This window comes from Pituophis catenifer, unplaced genomic scaffold (genome assembly GCF_029215685.1).
Source record: "Pituophis catenifer annectens isolate HBS135680 unplaced genomic scaffold, rPitCat1.0.hap2 SCAF_3, whole genome shotgun sequence".
Lineage (NCBI taxonomy): Eukaryota > Metazoa > Chordata > Lepidosauria > Squamata > Colubridae > Pituophis > Pituophis catenifer.
The window spans coordinates 169,222,659-169,245,062 of record NW_027256883.1 but is presented as its reverse complement, the minus strand read 5'-3'; the positions used below and the strand labels follow the sequence as shown (position 1 = coordinate 169,245,062).

The 22,404-nt window shown below is 34.6% G+C and overlaps 1 protein-coding gene across 3 annotated transcripts in view; it reads left to right on the top strand.

The window, feature by feature from the left end:
• The window catches only part of ZC3H11A (zinc finger CCCH-type containing 11A), a 32,068-nt gene that overhangs the window by 1,900 nt on the left and 7,764 nt on the right, over positions 1-22,404 (top strand). The window contains exons 2-15 of one of the 3 annotated variants that reach the window (XM_070941530.1): positions 2,815-2,865; positions 4,459-4,661; positions 6,209-6,328; positions 9,367-9,490; positions 10,582-10,773; positions 12,301-12,423; positions 12,550-12,630; positions 14,979-15,068; positions 15,440-15,502; positions 16,291-16,386; positions 16,898-16,963; positions 17,670-18,164; positions 20,395-20,468; positions 21,129-21,435. In XM_070941530.1, coding sequence (XP_070797631.1) covers positions 4,608-4,661; positions 6,209-6,328; positions 9,367-9,490; positions 10,582-10,773; positions 12,301-12,423; positions 12,550-12,630; positions 14,979-15,068; positions 15,440-15,502; positions 16,291-16,386; positions 16,898-16,963; positions 17,670-18,164; positions 20,395-20,468; positions 21,129-21,435 — 1,885 coding nt within the window. In that variant the 5' untranslated portion in view covers positions 2,815-2,865; positions 4,459-4,607. Of the gene's footprint in view, positions 1-1,716; positions 2,866-4,458; positions 4,662-6,208; positions 6,329-9,366; positions 9,491-10,581; positions 10,774-12,300; positions 12,424-12,549; positions 12,631-14,978; positions 15,069-15,439; positions 15,503-16,290; positions 16,387-16,897; positions 16,964-17,669; positions 18,165-20,394; positions 20,469-21,128; positions 21,436-22,404 lie in introns of those variants that run through there. The other 2 variants (XM_070941529.1, XM_070941531.1) reach the window with 2 other exon arrangements.

Below are 22,404 nucleotides of genomic sequence, written 5' to 3'. Positions count from 1 at the left end.
CTTCCCCTCCAACACCTGCAAAAAGGCTTTCATAACAAACATACCACTTTTGGCTCATGGATGGAAATGGATGCAAATTTAAGCATTACTTTTTGTCTTCCTAGATTCTTGTTTCAAGGAACAACTTCTGTAAGCTCCTTTGCAAATCCATGAATATTTAGAATTAAGTTGAGCTAAAAAGAACTTACTCAGAGGTGCATATACATATAGAGTTAACATTCTCAAATATGGATGCTATAAATAATTTTAGAGGTAGTGTTTGATATATGCAAACATTATTGTAATCACATCTCCCCCATCAGAAGGCGGTTAAGTTTTGCTGCCCTTGGCAAGTGTGGTAATTGAGGAAAGACTTAATTAGTTGCAACAATTATCAAAGCATAAAAAACAGTTTTAGACAATTTACATTGATAAATACTGTCCTATATATTGGTAGGGATAGCTGAGAAATTGGATACCAGTACTTTCAGGACAACAATTCTCTCCACTCAAGAAACAAGGTCAGATCATATTTTCACAGTTTTGATTAAATTTTACTTAGAGCTTTAGCAGTTATGTAAATTAGTGCTGTGAAATGGCAAGTTAATTAGCAGAATGATAGCTCTAATTTTGGCTGTTTTGAACAGTTTAAATGTAGCTGAAAATATTCCCTATACAGTATTTACTATTAGACGCAAAGGATCAGGACTATATGTCAAGCCTATAGGCTCAAGTCTATCACAAGAATCTAATCAACAAAAGTTCACTATTAAATTGACATCAGATAATGGTAAATGGAATTCAAGGGATTGGACTTGATGGCAGCATCTTTATGCTGATCATGACCATGATGTGCTGAATTCTACCCCTCAGCTCTGCGTTCTCTTCTACATTTACAGCTTCAAAGAATCATGTAAACATACAAACATCCTGTGTCATCTGGACATAATAATTGTTGATGTTTTGTAGTCAAGTGGAGCAACTTGAAATGAGCAGAAAATTTAGAATCTGAAAGCTTCTGCCTTTAGATGATTCACTTTATATTGCTAGAAATAGTAGTTCCCCTCCAAAAGGTTAATAGCCCTCTTTAGGATTTTGTACCAACCGAATTCAAAATTACTCAGCTTTATAAAAATGCCATTTAAGTACAGAAATTGACTTCCCTGATGTCAGTAATACATATTATTTTTGCACTAAAAGATGGAAAAATAACCTTTTTCACATTCTTTAAAACAGTTGGAATTTTAATGCAGCAGTGGAACAGTTCAATAGTTCTGGCTTAATCCACAGGGTAACAGTCATCTGTTACCCAAGTTGGAAAGATGGTATTTTCTTAAATTACTTACAACAAACAGTAATGCTTGGGATATATACTAAATGGACAGGTACCATAATACTGTTCCCCAAATGATTCAGTGTATATGAACATGAAATGCTCCTAACAAAATTATTTTAATTTTGCTTGTTATGATACATGTGTTAAATTTTGTGCACCTAAAGGACAACTTTTTTTAACCATTTAAACAGTTAATAAATTATAATTTTTTAAAATATATATATATATTGTTTACAATTGAATGATTATGGCAAATAATAATATGTATTTGACAGAAACCTTTTTTCTTCATTCAGATTTTTCCATCTGGAGTACTAGTATTTTGTGCCAGCAAGACAAGTTGCATAAAAAAGTATGCATAAAAAAAGAAATGCAAATAAAAAGCAATTTTACAGATGACATTTCTTAAATTCCTATTGTTGAATTTCAACACAGACAATATTTTTTTTAAAAAAAATCCCTCTACTCTTTTAGAGTTGGGGAAATATCATACTATAAATATTCAAAGGCAAATTATTTTGTCTGGAGTAAAACTTTCCAACTTACTATTCTACATTCATTAAAATTACATGTGCAAAATGATATTTGAAAAGAATAAATTCTGTTCTGATTTACTCACACCTTATTTGCTGTGTGACTGTAAAAACGTTGTTAGGATGTTATATCAGAGATATCCTTTCAATCTTGTTGCTGAAAAGCAGCAGCACCTTTTTTTTTTCAGGGAAAGGTTGCACTGACAACAAGAACAAATTTTAAATTATTTTTTTTAAAAAATGAATAGGTTGGACGTAAAATGCTTTATTTTCTTAATGTTATGCTGCCAAATATATTGCTTTGCAATTGCAAATAATACTGTACAAAATATTTATCCATTTAATTTAAAAACAGTTCTCACAAGGCACACGTCTAAAGTTTGACATGCAGTATGAATATACCTATTTATGTTTGTACTGTATGATAAACTATTCATCTAAAAATGTAATTACATGGAAGATTGATTTGTTGAAATGCAGCTTATTAATACTGCTCTTGAATATGCATTTTTACATGTATAAACACATAATATGCAACTTCATGTGTATATACATGTCTGACCTTAAAGCTACTATATTTTTACTATGCAGTTAATAAAGACCGGGGAAGATTTTTTTCTCTTTTTCAATAGGTGAAGAGAACTTGAAGACCAGAAATTGAAACATTGTGTTTTAATTAAAAAAAAAAAAAAGTAAAATTCCCTGGCTGTGGAAGACCGATCTTCTTTGCAGCTGGTTTGAAACAGAAGTTCCTCTTTAAATGAACTATTTATTTTGAAGAGGCAATTAACCACTGTTTCCAGCTTCCCTGGCTATTCAAATGGACTTACTTTCTCCAATAGTTTTAACTTCACCCTTTATCTGAATTTTGAATGAGGATGAGATTTGTGTCCTTGGCAATGTGAGGAAGAAAAGTCTTTATATCCCGTTGCTATTTTATGGATTGAGTGTTGATTCGACCTACAGGAGAAAAATAACTGGAAGTTTTTGAAGATAGTATCTGCTGATCATACCAAGGTATTTCAATCTGTATTGTTGAATTAAGTCACATTAACATAAATAACATTTTACTTAACCATAGCATTTTAAAGTATTTCATTATTATATAGATTTATATAGCTACAAGTTGACATGACTGGGCTGCCAACAGTCAATAAAGTAGCTACAATGATATTAAAGACAAATTGGAAAACATTGCACACATAGAGCAAAGCCATAATAATAATAATAATAATAACAACAACAACAACAACAACAACAATTGAATTTATATCGCTGCCTATTCGCACATGGTGACTCAAGGCAGCTTACAGAATATAAAACCTCATTTAAAGCAAACTAATAAAAAAGAATCAAATAAATTAATCTAATATAATAAAATTACACCCTGCACTGGCGACAGCAGATCACATGAGCCATTTAATGGGCTCTATCCTGCTCTGGGTTCCCCAGGCTCACTGGCAGAATCAGGTCTTCAGCGCCTTCCAGAAGAGTTAGAGTGGGGGTCATTCTAATCTCGGGGGGGAATGATGTTCCAGAGAGAGGGAGCCACCACAGAGAAAGCCCTTCTTAATGAATTAAATGCATTCATTATTCACAAGAGGCCTACTTTTGGCAAAGAGCCAGGTCCTTAATGCCTTACAGAAGCCTAAGCAAGGATGATTGTTCCATAGGATAGGTGTTGCAACAAGAGGCTTTAGATGACATTGGTTAATGGAAAGGACCTGGAGAATGCTCATCCTGCTGGACCTTATAAAACAAGCAGACACAATAAGGTCATCTCACAAACAAGCCAGTGCTATCACATGACAGCTTTTACAAGTAGTCTTTGACACTGTCATTTATCAATTGTTCGAAGTTAGACAGACCTCCCCAGGCTAACTTACGATCCAGGTTTGAAATTTCAACAGTCATACCTCTCCTCTGGTCTTGTGATTACATTTTGGGTGTGTCTAGCAGTAATTTTAGTTTTTCATGTGACCATATTTATATTTGCAGACAATGGATTTCTTAGCAACCAGTGTTCACTTTACAATCACCACATATGCTTAACAACTGTCATGAAAAAGGCTGTAAAATCAGGTGTCATGTGACTTCTTAACAACCAACACAATTTACAATAATTTCAAGCTCAATTAAGGTTGTAAGCCAAGAACTACTTGTATAGGTGATAGCTAGTATACTGACTTGTATTTGGATATTATCAGATTGTAAGTCATTTAGAGTTTATAATTAGGGTGTATACATCAGCCTTTCAAGATAAGCCAAGTTGAGAAGTAAAACACCACAAGGGTTCCAGGAATGCTTCATTACAGTTGTAAGGCATCTTGCAAATCTATCTCTGCCCAATTAAAATGGGCTTATTTTGAGTTTCTCATGTTTTCTTCCATCTCTGAACTGTGTAATCTTTTCTCCAAGCCTTAATAGCTCCTTCATATCTTCCCCAAGATAAGCTCTAAATTTTATGTGTACCTATAAATGCATGTAATAACTTGACTAGTTTTTTAAAAAATCAGTATGTATTAGAGTTAAACTTTTATGGAAATGAATGTTTCTATCAAATGTAACATTTTCAGTGATATTTAAATCTTTTGTTCATTTGTTTTTCAGGATTATATTTTAAAGAAGATATTGCTAAATCTGGTATAGAAGATTGTGCCATTTTAAACATCGTTGTGATTAACCATCGCTGAAAAATAACAAAATTGTATTCAGCCATTTGTTTCTACACCTTAAACTTGAAGGAAATTAATTTGAATATGTCTAACCAAGGAGATGATTGTTACTTCTATTTCTACTCTACTTGTACCAAGGTATATTAATGGCAGTTGAGTCTTCTAAGCATATTTGTGTTATTTCAAGTATAACTCAATAACTGCACCATATTCAATTTAACAACCCCCTATTAATTTGAGTGAATTTCTTGATGTAGGTATGGAAAATATGTAGTATGTTTATGTATAGGAAATGCAAAAATAAGTTAATGGAACTTGCTTATTTTAGGCAAATATAATTGACATGTCTTATTTATTGTATTTTGGGTATAGTTATTCACATAATGCCAGTAAAGAGCTGATACAACGATCAGTTTTTTTGTATTCTTTATACACATATAAGTATTATGTTATTTTCTAAACCTTTTATATATTCATATATCCAAAGTACGGATAAATGGAAAATAAAGTGTTCTTTCATTGATTTATTTTTTTGTTTGCCATTCCAAAGCTGGGGAAGGGGCATCAGAAGAACTAACCCTGCTTCTGCAGCACTTTCTGCCACTTTCACATTGCATGCTTTCATAGTACAAAATGGAACTTTATAGCAAATTCAGCAAACCATTCTCACATAAAAATGAATGGTTGCTATTCATTGCAGTATTGAAGGCTGGAGTTGCTCTTCACATTTTGAATAATCACTCAGGATGTGAAATAATTGCCATCCATCTTATTATATTTATATTTATGCAACAAAGAATATTCTTAAATCTACCTTTATGTTATGATTGCTCAATGGGATAGCTTTAATTTGATTTAACTTGATTATTTAAATCATAATTCATTTGCTAGTCAGGAACATTCTATTCTCATCATTTGGAATACACTTTTTTCCTAGTTTTTTCATTTTCATAAGTACATAGCATGTGCTCGCTCTCACACACAAACACATTCGTACACACACTCACTGAGAAAGAGAGTATCAGGTTTGTATTGGGTGAAATGCTACCGGTTTGCTCCGGTTTGGGTGAACCGGTAGTAATAAAAACTATCAGTTCAGGCAAACTGGTAGTAAAAAAAAGTGAACCGGTAGTTTTAAAAAGCTACTGGTTCGTCCGAACTGGTATTTCTGATGATCAGCTGTGCTGCGCGGTTTAGCTTCGCTAGAAAGCAGGAAATCCTGCTTTCTAGTGAAGCTAAATCGCACGGCACAGCTGTTCCCCCCTCGCTATTCTATTTATCTAGTGAAGTCTTTTTTTTCCGCGTGAAGCACGTGTTTGTTGCGCACTGCACATGTACATGCAGTGTGCTTTTGGTGTGTGATGTGCATGTGCAGTGCATGGTTGCCACGCACCATGCATGTGCGGCAGCAAACGTGGCGATCCGAGGAGGATTTCACCACTGGTTTGTATATAGGGACAATGATAATTTTTTTGGCATTTGGCCTCTGTACACTACCACATTGAATTTGAAATGAAACACTCAAGATGTGAGCAAAGTGAAGTTTACATCTTGAGTGTTTCATTTCAAATTTAATGTAGGTCTCGCAGGGAGATCGACTGAGGGAAAGGTGTTATGTATGTAAGTCTTGCATGGTATTGGATTTCACCCATACATCTTAATCATTCTCTACCATTTTTTCATAGGGGGATAATTGCCCTTTTCGTCACTGTGAAGCTGCCCTTGGAAATGAAACTGTGTGTGTGCTCTGGCAGGAAGGTCGATGCTTCAGGAGTATCTGCCGCTTTAGACACATGGAGATTGATGTAAGTGCTTATATAACAGCACAATAAAGCAGTATATTTAATCTTACAAGCTGGGCATTTGGGAGGAAAGCACGCATTGTTGAAATTAAGTAGATTACAGTACTTTAGTTATGGCCTTGTTTCGACTTTCATAGGAGGGTGTTCACAGACCATCAGTACAAATAATACTGCACTTGTACATAAATGTTACAGTTCACATCAGAGCTTCAAAACATCTTTCTAGATAAATTTGAATTTGGAAAAGTGCCTGTTAAATGTTTTAACAGCCTAAATTGGAAGAGGCTATAATCTCTTTAATTGCAGGATTATAGTATACAATTATTGTATTTATAGGGGCAAGGGCCTGTAAATCATTCTGCCTGTTTTCCCATTGTTTCTGAGCTCTCCATGGAGAGAAAATTTAAAAGTGTAAATGTAGAATAGTTAAATGACAAAAATAGTCTATATTTGGAAAAAAAGTAGATTAAATGTGAAGGACTTTCAGAGTTTGTCTTAATACAAGCAGTTAAAACTTTACTAAAAGTCAAAACGAAAAAGGTTTGGAATGTAAGACCAATTAGACAGAACATCAAATGCCATATCCTGATCCTTAGTTTCTTCTTTTTCATTCATCACAAGATTTTTAAAAATGTTTTAAAATTAATTCATCAATACATTTAAAATTATCAGAACTGTATTTTTCCAGTTTTTTATAAACAAACATATTTTTGAAATAAATCAAGCAATATAATTTATATTTGATAACATCAGATTTATTTGTGAAGGATATTAAAAACTAAATATATATTTCCATTTGTACAAGATTTATTGATTTTTCAAAGCAAAACATTTTTTTTTCTTTCATATTCCTGGACATGTTACATGTCTAATTATACTGGGGGATGTAGTTGATAATAGGACCTAGAAAGAAAATTTTTATTTGGTAAACTGACATAAATTCTAATGTAATAAGTGAGAGGTGAAAATTATTATATAAGATCTAGTATAAGCAACTGTATTTATATATTATACATTTGTGTATGCTGATTCTTTTCCTTGTTACATCTCCATTCGAAAAAACTCCTGAATTCTGACATACATTTAGGAGATGTGAGTGATTGTGACTTGAACGTTCTTAGAGGACTACCACATGTTGTCCTTTGGGTCTGATTATTTTGATTAAAATTGTCTCAACGTGCAGAAGGAAACTGATTTTTTTAAATAAAAAAATTAGGTAATATAATTATATTTTGTGTTAAAATGTCAAATTCAGATTCTTTTTTGTAAGGACCATGTTACTGATAGCATCTTTATGATCTTGCCTGAATGGCATAAGACAGATTCAAGCCTTGTTTAAATAATTTATATGGCTGTCCAACTTGAACAGCATGAGCCAGGGAAGCTTACAAGAAATACCCCGTAACCAGAGGTGGGTTTCAGCAGGTTCTGACCAGTTCTGGAGAACCGGTAGTGGAAATTTTAAGTAGTTCAGAGAACCGGTAGTAAAAATTCTGACTGGCCCAGCCCCCATCTATTCTCTGCCTCCCAAGTCCCAGCTGATCGGGAGGAAATGGGGATTTTGCAGTAACTTTCTCCTGGATTGGGGAGGGAATCAGTATCCTTCCCATGCTACGCCTATCAAGCCACACCCACCAAGCCATGCCACATCCACAGAACCAGTAGTAAAAAATTTTTGAAATCCACCCCTGCCCGTAACCCAAATAAACAATGAACAATAATAATTGGCTACTTGATTTGCATTCATACATACTCCTAATGGAAACTTATTCATCCTGGTCCCAGTGCTTGAAAGAATAACCATGCTTTTAAGGCCTTTCTAAAGATTAGCAGGGTCAGGGTCAATTGAAAATCTAGGGATGATTATTATAGGCACTATTACTGGCCCCCTTTACTTGGCCCTATTTTAATGAAAGGACTTAAAGTATGTACACTGTATTAGAGTGAGTGGGATATGCAGATATCATTAGAGGGATTATCCACAGATAACACAGAAGCTGATGAGGAAGTAGTGTTACTATCTGCACCATTGCATTCTGGACCAACTAGCTTCCAGTTTTCAAGGACAAACCCATCTCTCTCAACCCAATTCACCTGACAGGGTTAATGTGAGGAAAACCAGTGGAGGTAGGAGCATTAGTATGTTCACTGCCTTGAGGTCTTTATAAATTTATTTATTTAGTGTATGTCATATCTTACATGGACTAGCAATATATATTAACATTTCTCCTAGATTAGTAAAACACCATAAAATATAAATGTTAAAAACATCTATGTTCAAATATGAGTGTCTGGGCATTTAACCATTTAAGCACAGCATTGTTTATATTTAAAAAATCAGATAGTGGACTGGTATATGCCTTCATCTTACAGTTGGTCACAATGTAATCTACAATTCGACAAGGGCCTTCAGAGTCACACTGAGGAGAAGATACTATGCCTCATTTATACAGAGGGCCCCCACAGATGCTGTGTGAGGTGTGAATCCTGTTCAGGATTGTTTATTGCTGACATGGTAGTTCAAAGCCTGGCACCTTTTTGTGGGGTCCTTTATATGTCTAGTTACATAAAAAAATAACTTTATAGTTATTTATAACAATAATAAATGTTGGATGAAATAAAAATAAACAAACAAAGAAATAGTGTATTATAATAATCTAGTCCAGAGGTGACTAAGACAGTGACAACAGGCAGGAATAGTGGATAATACAAAGTAGTGTAGTAGTTGCCACGTGCTCTTTGTATAATTCTGTGTATCCAGGAGAATCCCCAAATTGTGTTGTAGGTCTATGTGGAGCCATATAGCTCCATTCAGAGCCAAAGATGGAAAATCTCCAGTTCCTAGATATAGATCCAAAACTCATAGCCACTCAGTCTTCCCCATCTATCCACTAGCAACAAGCAGTGTGCCTTCTGGTAAACTGTATTACGTTTATTGGGGCTTTTTGTATCATCTAAATGCACTGCATGTGCTGCTTTCTTAATACTGTGAACTTGCAGGCTCTTCTATATATAATTAATAACTTGTGGTTTGTCTTCAGAAAAAGCGCAGCGAAATACCGTGCTATTGGGAGAATCAGCCATTGGGCTGTCAGAAATTGAACTGTGCTTTTCACCACAACAAGGGACGTTTTGTGGATGGGCTTTTCTTACCTCCAAGCAAGAGTAAGTTAAATGTTTTTCCTTGGAAAATTGTGGTAATTTAATAAGATATTAAGATATAATAACAAAAACTATTCTGGACTCATTAGGACTGTAACATCCCACCAAATCGACCCAATTTATAATAATTATGAGTTCCAGATTAATAAATGGTTTATAATCCAGTGGAAGAGATCCAGGCTTTTGTTGCTTATGTGAAAGTAACTTTATCAGCTGAACTTTTTGTGTTGAAAATTTCCCATTTGATTCAGATAACTTCATATCATATACACAAAGAAAACTTCTATGCCATTCTCTTTGGGAGTAAGCAACTTTTTACAAAGTGCAGTATAAGAATAAGTAGTAAGGAGGGTAAGAGGTAAGTAGTAAGCAAAATAAATACAAGTGGATAGACAACCAAAAAAAATGTAATTGAATCTAGTTTACACTATTACAATTTACTTTATTGTATTTTATTTTTAATAAAATACCACCCATCTACCTCAAAGGGGAAATCTTTGAGATGTACATAAAATGTTAAAATATAAACAGTATGTATAAAAGCTTAAAACTTTAAGAGGAGGTAAGATTTTAAAATTGGAGGAGCTACAGGAATGGAGCTAAAATCTTGGAAGTTTTCAGCTCTATTATTTCAGCCCAGTGAAAGATTGCAGCTCCCCATCATCCCCTTCACTTGCAACTATCCCTGCTGGCTTCCCATTAACTTTTTGGGGAAGTTGGTAGAGAAGATTGCAAATGGCCATCACATTATTGCGGGATGCTTGGCAACCTGTTGTGACCCTGTTGCCAAATGCCTAACTGCAGAAGGGTGGCACAGTGTTCTACAATGGCCAGAAGTGCTTTACCCGGGCCATAAAACATCCTTTCTGAGACCATTGTAACTTTGAATGATCATTAAATGACTGTCATGAGTTGAGGACTCCCTATATGTATTATGAGTAATGGACTGAGTTCAGACATTGCTATTCTTTGAGTAGGATTGTTGAAATCATGGAATTTATGCTAGTTATTACTAAATTTTCACAGATTTTAATGAATTCATTCTGAGTTTGATCAAACTAAATGAATTATTTGATGTTGTTTCATTGTTTAAGCTGTTCTTCCAAATGTGCCTGAGTCTCCAGAAGAGGAGATGAAGACTGCACAACAAAACAAGCTTTCTGTTCAGTCTAACCCATCACCTCAGTTGCGTGGAGTGATGAAGGTGGAAAATTCTGAAAATGTTCCCAGTCCCACACATCCACCTGTTGTTATTAATGCAGCAGATGATGATGAAGATGATGATGGTGAGCTAAGTATGATTTGTTCAAGCTAACATAATTTTAAAATAAAGGGAGAATGAGTATAGCAGATAAAATGTAAAATGAAGATACTACTACTACTACTACTACTACTTGGACCAAGTACTACTTGGACCATTTGCTTGGACTGATTTTTCCCCAAACTCATCAAACCAAACTTTTAATTTAAGAAAGATCTTACCTTTTACAAAGAGGAAATCCAGATATGTTAGCTAGAATTCCCAAATGATTTTAATCGTTGCTTCAGTTGAAGCTCCCTCTGGAAAAGCTGTTGTTTTTGTTTTCCATGTCATCATATATGTCTAGTCACTTCTGTAATTGAACTGTATTGTTAAAGTTGAGGAGGAGAAAAGATGTAAAGCCCAGATGAGTTCTATAGCACATTTGCAAATGGCATCTCAGTTATTGCCAGATATTATTGTCTCTGCTTCTGTTCAAAAGGCAACAATACTATTTTTAACATCTCAAGGATTTGGATCAGTTTAAATCTGGTTGATGAGAGTTCCTTTCAGAGAATTGGGTACTTCTTTCATTACTCACTAGGCAATAGGATAAGATCCCCCCCCCCAACCCAGGATGCAATCTATTTTAAGAAGTGAGATGCGTTTGCTTGTAAAGTTAAACATGAACCTCAGCTACTTATTCTGTATTTTCATATGAAAACTGGAATCTTACTGTTACAAATAGTAATGATCAGTTAACATATGTATATTCAGGTGACTTCATGGAATACAGAATACTTAGCCGTTTCCTTTTTTTAATAAGAAAAAAATTGGAAGCTATATAAAATTCAATAAAATTTTCAAAATGATATTAGATTAGAATTGCATACCAATGTGATCTTACAGTAATCAAATTATCACTTTAAAACCATTGTCAAAAATTAATTAGCAAAAGTAATTGATATAAAAAAATCAATCAGAATAATATGAGTTTCCATATAAACTGAAAAGGCTAGTCCTTCTAATAAATCAAATAAAATACGTTATAAAGCTTTCTCCTTTAAAGAAAAAAGCCAACATTTGAATACAGTGTAAATCTATGTATAAAGTTTAAGTCCATTAATGATTCTAGATGAAATTAAATTCACTTTCAGACTTGTTTTTTTAAATATAGTTACTTCATTGAAAGCTACTTGTATAGCATGCTATTCTTCTAAAGGTTTAAATATAGCTTCTACAGTTAATCAAATTATTCTAAATTTTTAAATGCAGTCTGAAATTACATACTTAATAGTAAGTTATGGATTCTCTTACTACAAGTCATGATTTACTGTGAAACCCCAAGATATCATCCTAACTTATCATGAATATAGAAAGTAGACATTAAACATTTATTTTAGTGTTAGGGCTACATATCATTTCTGATAAGTAATTTTGGGTAGTAAATGAGTAGCAGTCCTAGGCACATTAAGAAGGGCAACTTGCCCCTCTACTGATTTAAGATCAGTAGATCTTGCTTATTTCTGAATAAACAGTATTAGAATTAAAGTAACATTAGTGTTCCTTTCAGATCAATTATCTGAAGAAGGGGATGAATCTAAAATGCCTGCCCAACAACCATCTACAGAAAGTCCAAATGGACTGCGGGTAATTTCTACTCGTAAATCAGTGACTAGTTCAAATCAAGATAAAGGTAAGAACAGAAAGTATGTAGTATTAAGATTATATTAATTTCTTCAATTATCCTAAATTCAAAAAATCTACAATCTTGTCAAATACTGTAAATGTTTGGTTTCAATCAGATATCTGCATTTTTTAGATAAAAGTTTGAATTTTGGAATCAAAACTCTTGAAGAAATAAAATCAAAGAAAATGAAAGAAAAATCAAAGCAGCAAAATGGTTTGTTGGTTTTCTTTCTTTCATAGTGTCCTGTCATGTCCTCTTTGATAATTTCTTGGAGAATGTATTTGTGCATTGTTGAGAAGAAGTTAATTGTAAATATTTACTTAATTTTGTTTTAAGGTGTTGCTCCTACATTGGAGCAAAAAAGTATTTAGTCAGCCACCAATTGTGCAAGTTCTCCCACTTAAAAAGATGAGAGAGGCCTGTAATTGACATCATAGGTAGACCTCAACTATGACAGACAAAATGAGAAAACAAATCCAGACAATCACATTGTCTGATTTGGAAAGAATTTATTTGCAAATTATGGTGGAAAATAAGTATTTGGTCAATATCAAAAGTTCATCTCAATACTTTGTTATATATCCTTTGTTGGCAATGACAGAGGTCAAATATTTTCTGTAAGTCTTCACAAGGTTGGCACACACTGTTGCTGGTATGTTGGCCATTTCCTCCATGCAGATCTCCTCTACAGCAGTGATGTTTTGGGGCTGTGGCTGGGCAACATAGACTTTCAACTCCCTCCAAAGGTTTTCTATGGGGTTGAGATCTGGAGACTGGCTAGGCCACTCCAGGACCTTGAAATGCTTCTTACGAAGCCACTCCTTCGTTGCCTGGGCAGTGTGTTTGGGATCATTGTCATGCTGAAAGACCCAGCCACGTTTCATCTTCATCTTGCTGATGGAAGGAGGTTTGCACTCAAAATCTCACGATACATGGCCCCATTCATTCTTTCCTATACACGGATCAGTCGTCCTAGTCCCTTTGCAGAGAAACAGCCCCAAAGCATGATGTTGCCACCCCCATGCTTCATAGTAGGTGTGGTGTTCTTTGGATGCAACTCAGCATTCTCTCTCCTCCAAACACGACGAGTTGTGTTTCTACCAAACAGTTCTACTTTGGTTTCATCTGACCATATGACATTCTCCCAATCCTCTTCTGGATCATCCATATGCTCTCTAGCAAACTTCAGACGGGCCCGGACATGTACTGGCTTAAGCAGGGGGACACGTCTGGCACCGCAGGATCTGAGTCCCTGGCGGCGTAGTGTGTTACTGATGGTAGCCTTTGTTACGTTGGTCCCAGCTCTCTGCAGGTTATTCACTAGGTCCCCCCGTGTGGTTCTGGGATTTTTGCTCATCGTTCTTGTGATCATTTTGACCCCACGGGGTGAGATCTTGTGTGGAGCCTCAGATCGAGGGAGATTATCAGTGGTGTTTGTATGTCTTCCATTTTCTAATTATTGCTACCACAGTTGATTTCTTCACACCAAGCTGCTTGCCTATTGCAGATTCAGTCTTCCCAGCCTGGTGCAGGTCTACAATTTTGTTTCTGGTGTCTTTCAACAGCTCTTTGGTCTTCACCATAGTGGAGTTTGGAGTGTGACTGTTTGAGGTTGTGGACCTGTGTCTTTTATACTGATAACAAGTTCAAACAGGTGCCATTAATACAGGTAATGAGTGGAGGACAGAGGAGCCTCTTAAAGAAGAAGTTACAGGTCTGTGAGAGCCAGAAATCTTGCTTGTTTGTAGGTGACCAAATACTTATTTTCCACCATAATTTGCAAATAAATTCTTTCCAAATCAGACAATGTGATTGCCTGGATTTGTTTTCTCTTTTTGTCTCTCATAGTTGAGGTCTACCTATGATGTCAATTACAGGCCTCTCTCATCTTTTTAAGTAGGAGAACTTGCACAATTGGTGGCTGACTAAATACTTGGGGCTCCTCTTGCCGTCTTACCTGATTTCCAGCTCTGCTTTTAAATATTTTCGAGGAGGGCTTATTTTTGGGAGGAGGCTTATTTTAGTGCATGCACTCAAAAGCCCGATTGGGCTTATTATCAGTGGATGTCTTATTTTCAGGGAAACAGGGTATTTCAGCTGCAAGCTCACCTGGTATTTTGTGTTCTTTGATATATGCGGTATTGAAGTGTAGTTGCAAGGAATGATATGTATCGACCACTAGTGCAATTTGTTCTAAATAAACTTTATTGAATTCAGTTTTTTTAAGATGTTGTTTTATGCTACCTTTATTGTTTCAATAAATAACTCAAGGCAGAGAACATATCTAATACTACTTCTTCCTCCTATTTTTCCCACAACTGTAACGTATGAGGCAAGTTGGGCTGAGAGAGAGTGATTGACCCAAAGTCATCCAGCTGGCTTTCATGCCTAAGGAGGGACTATAACTCACAGTTTCCTGGTTTCCAGCCTGGTGCCTTAACCATCAGACCAAACTGGCTCTCAGTTGGGTTGCTTTCTTACAAAGCATGTAAACATAAGCTTCAAATCATAAATAGTGACTGCTGTGAAGGTTAACATAGCTTTCTTTTTGCTTTCTTCAGACATTCCTTCTGAAATGATTGCTCAGCCAGGCCCAGAGAAAGAAAATGCACGGACTGTGGTCAGAACTGTAACTTTATCTACGAGGCAAGGTAAATCTCTCTTTTTTATTTCATTTATCTCATTTTTTATTTATGTTATTTCTTCTAGCAGTATTTATGATTTGCAATAAGAAACAGGTCTGAAACTCAATAGCTATAAAAGGGTCATTTAACAGAAATATGACACTGCAAAACTATAATGTCGTAATTAACTTTTTTCTTAATGACTCCTATAGAGAAAATAACTTGGTTATATTTCATATTTAATACTCTTCTAACTTCACTCTTTAATGTACACTAGCGTTGCCATGAATAGATAAGTTCTATCTCAATTCATATTCCATGTAACTGAAGGGGTAATAGTTGTTTATATTTGTGGTAGGAAAGCAAAAGTTAACTTTTCTTGTATTTCGCTGTCCTAGGTGAAGAGCCTCGGATTCACTTAACACTTGCAGAGAGATTGGGGAAAAGGAAGTCTCCCACGGGTGAGTAATCAGATGAGGGGGAAAAAGGTACTACAGGTAATCTTTGATTTATCACCACAATTGAGCCCAAAATTTCTGTTGCTATGTGAGGTATTTGTTAAGTAATTTTTTTTCCTCATTGTATGACTTTTCTTGCCACAGTTGTTAAGTTAGTGACATGGTTGTTAAGTGAATTTGGCTTCCCCATTGATATTGCTTGTCAGAAGATCACAAAAGGGACATGACCCAGGGACACTGCAACTGTCATAAATGTGAGTCAGTTGCTAAGCATTTGAATTTTGATCACATGACCATGGGAATGCTATAGCGGTCATAAGTGTGAAAAATATGTCACTTTTTTCAGTTGTGGTGTAACTTTGGTCACTGAATGAACTGTTGTAAGTCAAGCACTACCTGTACTGAAATGTCTGTTCCCCTCACCTACATTTGTTATATATCACAACCATGTTTCTCTTTATTGATGCATAGATATACAAAGTTCAAGGAATGTATTCTCTTCATTTCTATCACTTATTGAATTACCTCTGAATAGAATTAGAAGCAGAATGGATTTTTATTGTATCTTGACTAGAAATATTCAGTTAATTTATTTATTGCATTATGAAATTATTTTTATATAAAAGTGCACTGCCATTCTAGGTACATACCCACTGAAGGCAGATTACATTATCATCTAAGTAAATAAGGGGTATAATTTCAAGTAGAGACATGTGTATAATACATAAGTAGTAGAAAGATTTACAATTTTTAAAAAATGAAACATAAATTTATTATCTTTTCACCATAAGTCACCGAGACTGGAATTCCATTAAAGCGTAGCCTTGCTGATAGACTGGGGAAAAAAATGGATTCACTTGAAAGTACAGAAAAAATACCAAAAAGAGGTATGGCTGTTACATCAATAAAATATATTTTATTTATTTCAGGTATAGATTATATTTAGAAACAGATAATATTCAGCTGTAGAAGTGTTGTTCTTAATATTTGTTTATTTAATGTATGTATGGTGGAGGAGCTTAGAAATAATAACTCACGTGTTATGCTTTCCTACTTCCTTTTCTTACAGTAACCAAATAACTTCAACATCTTCATAAGGCTGCTATTTATTCTTAGAATAAATAAATCACAAGAAAGTCTCTTTGACCATTTTTCATGGATAAAATCCAATGTTTTAATTTTATGGAGAAAATATGTTTCCTTAGTCTTCCAGAAAATAATCACATTCTCTCTAAAAAACCTCCAAAGTTATATATCATATTTATTGTAGTAGTAGTATGTGTACTTGAGGCTTTAATATATTAGATGGGGTAATAGGTAATGCATCATACATGTAAATGGTGCGTATAAATTGCAAGAAGCCATGTAAGTGACTGACTTTATCATTCTTGATTTCAGTTCAAGTTCCCAGGTCTCTTAAAGAAAGACTGGGATTAGCGTCTGAGCAAAGCAGTATGGAAACAGGTACTAATTTTATTTTAATACAATAAACTTTTGTTTCTTTCTGTAGTGAATTTTTGCTCAACTGAATCCTTCGCATGTTTGTTCAGAAAGCATCTTTATTGGACTGAATCAGGGGTGAAATTCAAAATTTTTCCCTACGGGTTCTGTGGGCGTGGCAGGGGAAGGATATTGCAAAATCTTCATTCCCAGCCCACTCGGGCCAGCCAAAGGTGGTATTTGCCAGTTCTCCAAACTACTCAAAATTTCCGCTACCGGTTCTTCAGAACCTGTCATAACCTGCTAGATTTCATCCCTGGACTGAATGTTATGCCTTGCTAGTTGAATACTGAACTGTAACCTAAACCTTTTTAGAAATAGTCAGCCAGCATTGTATTTTAAATCCCTTTTTTAAATTTTAGAAGTTCTGTCTTTGCTGGAATGAAGAATCTTGTTCATCTATTTTTATCATCTATTTCAGATCACACTTTTTTATTTTGAGCTTCTACGTCACTATATGAAAATCTGGCAAAGATTGAAAAGAATTATTTATATTTTTGAAGTACAACCCATTTAAAGTGAAACAAAGAATAGCAATAGTTCATTTGTTTTTTTTCTCAGTAGAACCATTGGGGAATATAACCTCCTAGTAGGCAAAAAGTATGTGATCGTAATGAAATTTAAAATATAGTCTCTGTATATGTTTTAATTATTTGTTTTGGTGATTCAGAGTCTGCTGCCAAGCCAACTGGTGAAATCTATGTTAAAACACTTGAAGAAATTCGCTTGGAGAAAGCTAGCCAAAAAAAGGGAGAAATTCACCCCAAACCCAAAGTTGAAGTGGCTTGTATAACAAATCCCAATCCAGTGTCAAAACCTCCTACAGTACGGATCAAAACTTTTTCTGAAGTCTTGGCTGAGAAAAAACAAAGGCAAATGGAAGAGGAGCGAATAAAAACTGAAAAAGAGGCTGTTTCCAAACCAAACCATGAGTGTGAACCTCAGAAAGAAGGGTTTCTGGGTACAGCTGTATCTAAAAGAAGAAAATTAGAAGAATCTGTCAAGAACAAGGATTTTAGGGAAGTGCACATCAAAACTTTGGAGGAAATCAAGCAAGAGAAAGCTCTCCGCATGCAGCAAGGTTTAGAGAGCACATCAAAGACACAGATACAATCTGAACGAACTATAACTGGGAGGAGAATGTTGTATGTTACAAAGCTGACAGGTATCAAACTTTCCTTGTTAAAGTGTTTAATTTTCTAAAGGATGCATTCAGAATGTATTTTTCCCAGTTTCTTTTTGAAGCCAATTATTATATAACAGGATGAATAAATGTTCTTGGCCTGGATCTTAAAATACAGCAGTACCAGAACTCTTCATGTTATATGCAAGGTGCATTAATATAATGCCAAAATAAAGATGGAGGAATCTAACTCTTACTGTTCCTCTGAACTCTCTTTGTATTTCAGAATTGAGAAGCAAAATAGGTTTAACAATTACAAATCTCAACCACTTCTATTTCATTTTGGAATTCCTTGCTTATTTTTTTAATAAGCAAATCAAGTATTTTTAGAATGATTTACATTAGTTCTTCTGGAAGTAAAGTTATAGTAAATAATGAAATACTTACATATTCAGAAATTATTATGATATTCATTTACTAATCAGAACAGACTGATGATTGGCTTTTTTAAAAAAGTCATGCTTTTTATTGTTTTATCATATTAGAAAAATGCATTTCTGAGAAACTCACATTTTAGAATTAGTGACTACAGAAATCATATCATTTAAATATGAAATAAAAATTTATTGCCATACAGTCATGAAGTTTGTGATCTCTTCAGAATTATAAATAAAATATAGATAATTCTGAAGTAGTGTGAGAGAATTATCTGTGCTTCATTTTAATCTTATTAACAGAGATTTTGATTCAGCAAACAACATTGACAATAGTCTACTGTGCATTATATCAACAAATTCCATAGAATATCAGGATATTTATCCATCTAGTGCAGATTAAATGAATGTATTCCTAAACATGCAAGTAAATTTACAACAATGTCTGAAGCAGAAAAAAAAATCACATTTCAAAATAACCAGTTCAAAAGCCTGAGCTAATGTGACATGACCAAAGCGAGCAGTTCTGGACAACACAACCCCAAAATATCTAGTTGAAGCAATTCAGTAGAGAAGAATCCAAAATACCCTCAAGCCAAGTGTGAGATCAAGCAACAGGTTAAAATAATTTCTGCTAAAAAAAGTGACATATAATACTTCAGATAGTTTTTCCAATAAACATAATGAATAGTGATTCAGTGGGTTCAATTGTGATTCATTTTATATATTTATATTCAGAATCTCTTTATAAATAGCACCTAGTTAAAGCTCAAATCATCTTGTATATCATAGTATTGTATGATTATAGATAATTCTAAAGGGTTCACAAACTCTCAGCACTCCACACAAAGATGGGTAGAAAAATTCCAAAGTAATATCATTATGTTTCTTGACTTCAAAACTTGGAAAAAAGTTAGTTGAAAAGTTAAAAGAAATTGCTTGTTCTTCCTTAGTGAGTTCTGGGCACTTTACCAGTCATATCAAGCCCTCCTGCCTCCACATCACATTTGCAGACCTTCAGAACACTCAGATGGGAGTTTGGTAGCAAAACAGTACAGTTTTAGCAGTTCAGTTTGGGAATTTTAAAACATGGAGATTAATAGTGAGAATAATAACAGTTTGCCTCCAAGAAGCCCAGGTATCCCATTCCCACCCATGAAAAGCCTCAACAAAAAAAAAGAGCCTTGATAGTACAGGGGTTTAGTGCACCCTGTTATTAACACAGCTGCCTGCAATTTCTGCTGGTTCGAATCTCTCCAAGGCTCAAGGTTGACTCAGCCTTCCATCCTTTCTAAGGTAGGTGAAATGAGGACCCAGTTTGTGGGGGCAATAAGCTGACTTTGTATAAAATATACAAAAGAATGAAGGCTATTGCTTAACGCATTGTAAGCCGCCCTGAGTCTCCGGAGAAGGGTGGCATATAAATCAAATTAAAAAAAAAAAAAAAAAAAAAGCTAAAAAGAAGGCTGAAAACACTGGCCATACTGCTTTTAATGATATCTGACTTCCTGCAACTTTCTAGAGGGATGGGGAATCTCTGCTGCCTTTGAACATTTAAGAGCTTGTCACTGCTATACATTCTGGGTTTGGAATGTATTTATTTATTTATTTATTTAGAAAATGTATATAGCTGCCTACTTGCTCATAACGACTCTAGGAGGTTTACAAACAACACACAATGTAGAAAAAATAATAATAATAATAAAAAATCCCAATCATTAACCCCTCACCCCGGCAACAGCACATGATTAAATAAACCATTGTTATTCCAAACAATGTTATAGAAAACGGGGCGGCAATGTAGTTCTCTTAGAATTATCTCTCTGATTTGTCAACAGCTCCTGAAAAGGAAGAAAAAACTCTGGTATTGAGGTCTTCTCCAAGAATTTCTATAGGAGACATTTCTACAAAGGTGAGCTTCATTGTACTGTAAGAAGATAGCTTTTGTGAATGCACATTCCTTGTATCATCCTTTTATTTAGTATAGTTGGAAACTTAGCATCTGGTATTTCAATTAGGAGTATTTGACATGATAAAAAATATATTATTCTCATTCTTCTGAGTTATTTAGATCCCATTGTCATGAATAATAACAGTTGATGTTGCAACATATTACAGCTGGCAGGTTATGCTACCAAATAGACCACTGATTATAAAACAAAAATACACTCAATGAAGATCAAATATTTAATATAGAATTTTGTTCCATACAATGTATTCTGTTCATCTGTTTTCGGAAACAGGATTTAAGTAGGAAATTATAATCAAGCTGATCTCCACTGCAGTTGCAATGCATTTCTTTCTGACTTCAGGCTTCCATCAAGAAGCAAAACATATGTATGGTTGTCATAGATTGTGCTTTTAAATAAATAAATAAATATTTTTATTTTTTATAAACTGCATAACACCAAAAATGTTGGTTGGTTGATGCTGTCTGCCCTAGGGCTATAATGAAGATTTATATTTGATTTGGGTGGAGTGATAAGAGTGTGTCCATTTTTCAAAGGACTTACATTGATTGCTTATTGGACATTTGTTTTTTTTAAAAGTATGTCTTTTGCATTTATATCAGCCTTTGAATGATAGTGTGAGTAATTCACATTCTAAAGTCTATGTGAAGAGCTTAGAAGAAATAAGGCAGGAGAAGCAACGATTAAAGCAGCAGCAGCAAGAGGAAAAATTCCAGGAACTACAAGTGACTGCGCCACTTGCTGGGGAAGAAATAGAAGGAAAAATGCCAGAAGTGACTACAAATTCTGAATCCTCAGTGACTGTGGGGAAAACACGTCCACTTTCCAAAAGATTGTTGGTGAGATCTCAGGAGGGAATATCAGAAGACCTGAAACTTTGCCCTCAGGCTGCAGAACCAAGAACGAAGGGTAAAGTTCTCTTTCCAGAATACTTCCTCGTTTTTAAATAGAAAACATTTCTGATCTGCAAGTTTTACTTGAATATGTATCAAATTCTTGAGATAATGGCAAACTGCATATTTTAATTCCTTTTTTTAATATGTCTTGGACATAAGGAAAAATCAATAATAATCCTAGTTGTCAGCAATTGCTTGTCTTGGGAGACATTCTCTTGTGTTAGACTCATGGAAATAAGCACAGTATTGTTGAATGTGTTCTAGAATAATAAATCTGGAACTTTTTCTATTCGTGGATCAGTTTATTCTGATTGTTTCAAGAATAGCATTGTTTATAATTCTGTGGGAAGTAGAACCATTATATATTGGATGATATCGATCTTCCCCACAGTTCAACTTTGCTTCAGGTATATACAAGTCCATATTGGTAGGATAAGGGTTCAAGCATCTACTGTGTTTCCCCGAAAATAAGACCCTGACTTATATTTTTTTGAATCCTGAAATAAGGGCTTGGCCTTATTGCCATGCGCTCAAAAGCCTGATTGGGTTTATTATCAGGGGATATCTTATTTTGGGGATAATATTTTTAACAGACAGAAGTAAAATCTTCAGTTGTCAGAAGTCATTATGTAAATTTCCCATTTTCAGCATACAGAAAGCTGACTTCATTTTTCCAACAATTATTTCTTCCCATTGAGAAGCTCTACCTCTATGATGGCCCTAACATAGGGCCCTTTCTAGCCCTATGTTCTCTGCAGAATACTGCAGTTTGTTATAATTCCTTTTTATGTGGGAAGTACTGAAGTGTGGGAAGAATGCTTAGATAGTATTTTGTCATCACTCTATAAATATAATTTTAAATATTTCCATACATTAAAATTTGGAATTGATTAAAATAGGTCTCTTCTAAGAAGTGTTTTTCCAAACATCTTGTGCAACATTAACAGAGAGGTTACAACTCCATTCTCACTGGATATCTTTT